General features: G+C 42.3%; 1 protein-coding gene across 6 annotated transcripts in view; it reads right to left on the bottom strand.

The window, feature by feature from the left end:
* Positions 1-372: 372 nt before the first annotated feature.
* Positions 373-7,763, bottom strand: part of smad1 (SMAD family member 1) — a 19,718-nt gene continuing 12,327 nt past the window's right edge. For all 6 annotated transcript variants that reach the window (XM_020591790.1, XM_020591788.1, XM_020591792.1 and 3 more), the window contains 5 exons: positions 7,207-7,470; positions 6,991-7,107; positions 3,045-3,266; positions 2,581-2,837; positions 373-1,802 (listed from right to left, as the gene is read on the bottom strand). In XM_020591790.1, the coding sequence (XP_020447446.1) occupies positions 1,659-1,802; positions 2,581-2,837; positions 3,045-3,266; positions 6,991-7,107; positions 7,207-7,470 (1,004 nt within the window). In that variant the 3' untranslated portion in view covers positions 373-1,658. The remainder of the gene's footprint in view (positions 1,803-2,580; positions 2,838-3,044; positions 3,267-6,990; positions 7,108-7,206; positions 7,471-7,763) is intronic.

The following is a 7,763-nucleotide window of genomic DNA, read 5'->3' as shown; positions in this document are numbered from 1 at the left end:
GAAAATGCAATTACACTTAACACTAGTAATGTTGGCTTTCCCATGCAACTGTAATTGTTGTGCCTCTGTAACTGAAGGTCTACTTACCCTTGGAGGTGCCTTCACACACACACATACTCATACACATACACATGCAGTGGTTAATATTTCAGAAAGTCCCTGACAATATCAGTGACATATTTTCTAAGTATGGGTGGCCTGTGATTAAACAGTCACACAGATACAGCAAGACACAAGACATGTTCCAGGTCATGAAACAAATTTATTGAATCTTCCAGTAGAGACTCGATATTCATGGAATAAAACTGCTTTTCTGGGAGCTTTACTGAGCAAAAACAGAAAGGAGGCAAAAAAAAAAAAACAAAAAAAAAAGGGGGGGCAATGTGTAAAAGTGCAAACAAAACAGAAAACATTCAAAAATACAAAAAAAAGAATGTAAAGAGTTTAACAGTTTGATAGCAAAGAGGACTGCTCAAAGCATAAAACAATTAAATGGCAATATCTGCATTTAGTTTAAAAAAAAAAATCATACAGGGACATCAGTAACTGATACCCGCTTCTCAGTCAACAATTAAAATTTGAATGCTCAACAACTTTTGCTCAGTCAATGTAATAAGAGAATGAAGCACGGTCACTGAAATATTTATGTCTTCAATGTATTTGACACATTTGCTTTTGCTGAAGAGTATACAGCAAGGGAAGAACTAAACTGTGCATATGTTTGCCTCTGCTTCATGTGATGTTTAGCTACCAGTCTTAGATGTGTAACACTACACTAACCAAACTATACTTTGCAAAACCAGACTGCACAGCACATACTCTAATAGTGAATATACCTAAACAATTCATTTGAAACATGAGTGTAACACAAGTTAAGCAACCTTTAAGCATTAGCTTTTATGTCTGAAATGCCCTTTTAGTGTCATGCCCCACACCAAATCCAACTCCAAACTCTCAAACACCCTCTAGTTTTGCCCTCCTATTATTTTTCATGATGTGTCATATTTCATTTTTTATAATAACTTCGCACTGCTTTAATTTATTAACCTACAAAAGAACACTTAGGAAATGGCATAGTTGTTTATCTGGAGATCATTACACATTTTTCAGTCAAGATGGTCATCCTCCAAGTTTCTGCTAACTTTGTATGTCTTAAGTACATTTCATGCCAACCTCATCGCAGTCAGACAGAAAACACCAGCGACTGCAATTTTGGTGACATGGAATGTCCCATGATTATTGTAACTACACACACAGAGTAGCTGGATTTCTGAGGGAATATTTAAATGCAAACTAGTTATGAGTCACGATAATAGAACAATGAAAAAGAGACATCGTGGGAGCAAGATCAAGGAGGATACTTGTGTTGTGATGAGTGTGATGGTCTAATTATTACTGTTGGTCACAAAGATCAAGTATCTTCCAGCTGCATCACGCTCATTTTCCTTGCTCCTCTCCCAATCTGTAAATGTGCCCAAATCAGATGCCCTTCAAGTAGAGAACAACCTGCCCAACCCTACAGGTCCCAGATCAACTTGTGCTTTAGTCAAAACCTCTATCAGTTACTGACTGAACCACAAACCAGCCTGGTACCAGTTAGCCCCTTGCTACTTGAAATGCCAGGGTATGGACAGCTGCAGGGCTGAGGGCAGCGATGCCTAGGAGACGGAGGATATAGGGTTGTGGGGGGAGCCCATCTGGGTTAGCACCTTATCCAACCACTGCAGGGGACCATGCAGATGAATCTCAATCCAGCAGGGTGTGCTGGTCACATCCTGGCGGTGGTACTCTGCTCCCCAGCCCTGGACCATAAAGAAAGACATGAGGTGAATCCCAATTCCCTTATTTTATCATTCCTCGATCCATGCTCGACCCAGAAGTTGTTCAGGTCCTCCATGATGAAGGACGTCCCAAATCTCTTATTTCTGCTCTGAGGAGCGAGGAGGCTGCCTGGAGGATCTATAACCAAGGACACACGAGTGTATCCTTTGCAGAAGTCTGTTACCGATTGACATGCCTCTTTGCTGGAAATCAGTTTGAGATTGGACACTTCACATAAAGGCTCTAGGAAAGGACGTCTCATGTTATTTAAAACGTGCTTCCTCGGTTCCTCTCTCCTCGCATCTTTTCCTTTTATCTTACGTGGGCAGGACTAAGACACAAGGAAGAGACGCGAGTGAGGGAAATGCAATTAGGTGAACTGGGATTCACCTATGGTTTAAAATAAGAACAGGGACACAACTGCTTTTCTTTCTCAACTGTAACATTTCTCATTTCACACTTCAAATTTCTTAAGGACCAGGTCATTTTTATATGATTTTTATGGTCTCACACAATCAAAAGTTCTTGAATGTTTTGCTTTCGGAATATACTGTTTTCTACACTTGATATTTTGTGATAACTAAAGTTATCACGGCACGTTAAAACGGCAACAGAAATTTCAAAGGAAAAATGAGGAGAAAATACATGAGCTACTGATGACATTATGTATTAATGGTTACTGTTTGTTATTTGGCTGTAAAACAGAGCAAAGAATTGTAGTACTATTATTTTTTCTTCTTCTCAGACTGATGATCTTACCTTAACAAAGCTCATGCGGATGGTACACATCTTGGTGAGCTCATAAACAGCCTCAAAGCCATGGTTCACAGACTGGGCCAGCAGCTCAGCAAACTCCTGGTTGTTGAAAATCTTCAGGCTGCAGCGACTGGGAATCTTACACACAGTTGTGGGGTGGAAGCCGTGGTGGTAGTTACAGTTACGACTCTGGACGAAGATACTGCTGTCACTCAGACATTCTGCGTACACCTCCCCTCCGACATAATACAGATGGACACCTGAGAGGTGGCAGGAGAGGATAAAGTGTTAGTCACCTGGATCAGTGCGGTTAATCTAAGATCAATATACTAAAATGTTCACTCAATATGTTGTTATTGTTCTGTTCTTCTCTAGATCTCAGATCTCTATTGACAAAATGAATTGATTTAGGCTTGTCTACTGACAGTCAGGGCATTGGAGTCATTGATGGGATTTGCATACAGCACCTTTGCCAATGTGCCGCCGGGTGTTCTCAATGGTGGAGTTGCGGTTGACGTTGGAGAGCAGGCCAAGACAGAATCGGTTGCGGTTGTTGGAGGGATCTGTAAAGCCATCAACGAGCACACTGGTCGAGGAAGCCTGGAACGCCTCTCCCACGCGATTGTTAAGCTCGTAGTAAACAATGGAGCACCAGTGCTTGGGTTCCTCATAGGCCACGGGCTGCACATCTGTGCAGGAAATGCATCGACAGGTCACAAGAATTAGCTGAATTCAATGAACACACAGAGACCAACACAGACATGTTAAATATACATTTAAGAGTCCACTGTGCAGACAAGCCACCAGGAGCCACTGATGCCAGCAGCTCAGCTGTAAGCCTTACTCATCTGCACAGCTGTTTCTTTCAAACTGTCCCCTGTAGCCCATAACAATCATCTGAATAAACATATAGGACCCACTGGCTACATTTGTGTACATTTACGCTGACCACAATCAATGCAGACAAATCCTAAAGCCAGCAGACTGTCTGTGGTCGGTGTGCCAGCCTTTATTGAGCAGAAAAACAGTCAATAGAAGGGACCTAGCCACGCTCTCTATGCCTGGTATCTCAGACAAGCCAGTGCCAGCTGGACCCATCTTCTCTGAGAAAGAGGAATAAATCATATTTATCTAAGTACATATTTCTCCCAAACTTCCCCTGTAGCGTGGCAATGGCTAACAGGTGTGTTTTGCCTGTCCCCTTCCCAGAGCTTGCCCACAATAGAGTCCCACACCCCTGTTCAGGATGCAGCTTGTGCAAAAGAATAAAAAAAAAAAAAAAAACCCTCCTCAAACTCCCATGTCCAGCAAACATTTCAAGAGCTCTTCCCGCCACTGATGTCACTATGTGTGGGTAGAAGCTCTGAGTACAATATGATTAAAAAAATACAAGTACAGTGGTGTGAAAAAGTGTTTGCCCCCTTACTGATTTCTTATCTTTTTGCATGTTTGTCACACTGTAATGTTTCAGATCGTCAAACAAATTTATATATTAGTCAAAGATAACACAAGTAAACACATCATGCAGTTTTTAAATGAAGGTTTTTATTATTAAGGGAAAACAAAATCCAAAACTATATAGCCCTGTGTGAACAAGTGTTTGCCCCCCTGTCAAAACACTGGTTTATCGCACCTGAGTTCAATTTCTCTAGCCACACCCAGGCCTGATTACTGCCACACCTGTTCGCAATCAAGAAATCACTTAAATAGGACCTGCCTGACAAAGTGAAGTAGACCAAAAGATCCTCAAAAGCTAGACATCATGCCGAGATCCAAAGAAATTCAAAACCAAATGAGAAAGAGAATAATTGAGCTCTATCAGTTTGGAAAAGGTTATAAAGCCATTTCTAAAGCTTTGGGACTGCAGCGAACCACAGTGAGAGCCATTATCCACAAATGGCGAAAACATGGAACAGTGGAGAACCTTCCCAGGAGTGGCCGGCCGACCAAAATTACCCCAAGAGCGCAGCGACAACTCATCCAAGAGGTCACAAAAGACCCCACAACAACATCCAAAGAACTGCAGGCCTCACTTGCCTCAGTTAAGGTGAGTGTTCATGACTCCACCATAAGAAAGAGACTGGGCAAAAATGGTTTGCATGGCAGAGTTCCAAGACGAAAACCACTGCTGAGCAAAAAGAACATAAAGGCTCGTCTCAGTTTTGCCAGAAAACATCTTGATGATCCCCAAGACTTTTGGGATAATACTCTGTGGACAGACGAGACAAAAGTTGAACTTTTTGGAAGGTGTGTGTCCCATTATGTGTGGCGTAAAAGTAACACTGCATTTCAGAAAAAGAACATCATACCAACAGTAAAATATGGTGGTGGTAGTGTGATGGTCTGGGGCTGTTTTGCTGCTTCAGGCCCTGGAAGACATGCTGTGATAAGTGGAACCATGAATTCTGCTGTGTACCAAAATATCCTGGAGGAGAATGTCCGGCCATCCGTTTGTGACCTCAAGCTGAAGCGAACTTGGGTTCTGCAGCAGGACAATGATCCAAAGCACACCAGCAAGTCCACTTCTGAATGGCTGAAGAAAAACAACATGAAGACTTTGGAGTGGCCTAGTCAAAGTCCTGACCTGAATCCAATTGAGATGCTGTGGCATGACCTTAAAAAGGCAGTTCATGCCCGAAATCCCTCCAATGTGGCTGACTTACAACCATTCTGCCAAGATGAGTGGGCCAAAATTCCTCCACAGCGCTGTAAAAGACTCATGGCAAGTTATCGAAAACGCTTGATTGCAGTTGTTGCTGCTAAGGGTGGCCCAACCAGTTATTAGGTTTAGGGGGCAAACACTTATTCACACAGGGCTATATAGTTTTGGATTTTGTTTTCCCTTAATAATAAAAACCTTCATTTAAAAACTGCATGATGTGTTTACTTGTGTTATCTTTGACTAATATTTAAATTTGTTTGATCTGAAACATTAGTGTGACAAACATGCAAAAAGATAAGAAATCAGTAAGGGGGCAAACACTTTTTCACACCACTGTATTTTGTTGGTAAAGTTGTAAAAAAACAAGGGGTCACACAAAATCTGGTTTCCCAAAGTGCTGTAAGTCTAATTAGCTATGATCACCTGTGTGGTGTGTCAGTGCAGCGTCTGACTAATATATTCAAACACCAAACATTAAGCAACAATTCTGGGTTATTACAATTTCTTTACAATGTCTTTTTTCCACTGTTTATCATCGCTGAAAACTATCTGATGTGTATTCCTCCATCATACTTGTTTTAGTCATGGGACCACGTTCAGCAACCGACTAGGTTCTCATAATAACTGATCAAAATTTTGGCCAAAACTACAATAACAGAATTTTACTTTAAATCAAATGACGCTGGAGTCCAGTACCAGGTTTCCAGAGGGCTTAGGTGCTGATTTGGTTTGTGGTGGTGGGGGGGGATTATGGGTCCAGATGAGGACCTGCATCACAGTCTGCAGTGGGTTCTCACACTACATTGCAGGAACAGAACAGATGATAGAAAACCATCTCTGTCAGGGAGGACAGTAGAGGGGAAGGCTGCACACCCTGCACATGTTAGGAGAAGAATGGCTGTGTTCACCTGTAACACTGTTTGAAGTGGTCAGCCACCAAGCATTAGACACTAACATTAACATAGTCCAGGTATCTTTATGTAACATCAACTAACTTGCTTCCCTGGCTAACACAACTTAATGTACTGTAAAATGCACAAAATGCCCCCCCAACAAAAACGTTGTACTTCATGTATTCTTTGTGGAGGTTAAACCTATTGATAGCTGAAGCTACGACCTCTAGTTTACAGTACAGAGAAATATCCAGTCTGCTGTTTGATTGACAAACCTTCGTCCAAACACCGATTGAGAGGTCATTCCTGTTGCGTTACCGTTTAACATTCATTCTGTTATGTCGCCTTTATACGTTCATTCAGTTCAGGTGCTCTGTAAAAACTCTTAGGCACAGCACCGAAGCCTTTCTATGGTAGGGAAAACCCTGACACTGCATTGCCTATTACAAATTCATAAATGCAGTGATCAGTTCTTTCTTCCGATACAATAAAGGCCAAACCATAAGGCTGAGATACCAGCAGATACTGCGCCACATTTCAGATCTGAAAGTTGGAGTCAGACCCTCACTGTAAACTAGCAGATACTTTTCCACACACTTTTCAGGTTTTGTCTGGCAGGATATGACATAACAACCGCACTGATGATTTTCTTTCATTTTTGGATTTTGAGTTTGACCACAAGACAACGAAAAAAACAACAACCAGGCTTTCCAGCAATCTTCACAGCTCCAGATCAGGGAGAACAGCTTAATGATATCACTATGAACACAAGAACATGTATGTGTGTGTGTGTGTGTGTGTGTGTGTGAGTGTGAGAGAGAGAGAGAGAGAGAGAGGAATAGTAACTGTAATGTTTACCAGGTCGGTTATGACTCTCTAGAGGCAAGGGTGGAGCCATGAGGTTGGTATCCATTGGCTGAGGGCAATCCTGAGTCATCTGCTCCTCTGAGGGCATGTAGGCAGGAGGGGGGGTCTCTGAATCAGGAAGGAGACAAAACAAAGACAAGAGTTGTTATGTTCTGTTCTAAAGAAAAGAGAAAAAAAAGTGCAAGATGATTTACTGCTAGAGTTCACCTGGCATCTGGAATGGACTGCCAGGATCAGAGCTGGATGGTGAATGAGGGAAGGTGGCGCTGCTGCCGCTTCCTGGCGAATTCGGGTAGCTGTTTCCCGGTGAATGTGGAAAAGGCATCGTGTTGGCCTGAGCAAAGGACTCTGGGAAAGTGGCATTCTGGGGCATGTGTGGCTCGTTCTGTTGTAAAGGACTGCGGAAGCGAGGCAGCATGGTATGTTTGGCATTAAACTCGCTGTTCCTTGGTACCAACACAGGCGGCAGCACTGAAGTGAGAAAGACATAAAAATGGTTTCAACAGGAAATGTGTTGATGCACCAGCAATACTTCAGCTACTGCTACATGATTTCCACAGTGTAGGAATTTGTGTATCTACCAATAAACAAAACAAAACACTGACGTGATGCTGAGGGCTTTCAAAAGTCTCTTACACACTTTTTACCATTAGCCCATTAACCTCTTTTTCTATTACTTTAATCAGACTGTAGGAGGCTCTATTTTCCTCTGCTGTGATTTTTTTTTTGGGGGGGGGGGGGGGGGGCTTTGATCGAGAGCAACA

This window comes from Monopterus albus, unplaced genomic scaffold (assembly GCF_001952655.1).
Source record: "Monopterus albus unplaced genomic scaffold, M_albus_1.0 scaffold15.1, whole genome shotgun sequence".
Taxonomy (NCBI): Eukaryota; Metazoa; Chordata; class Actinopteri; order Synbranchiformes; family Synbranchidae; genus Monopterus; species Monopterus albus.
This window is presented reverse-complemented; position numbering and strand designations above follow the sequence as displayed.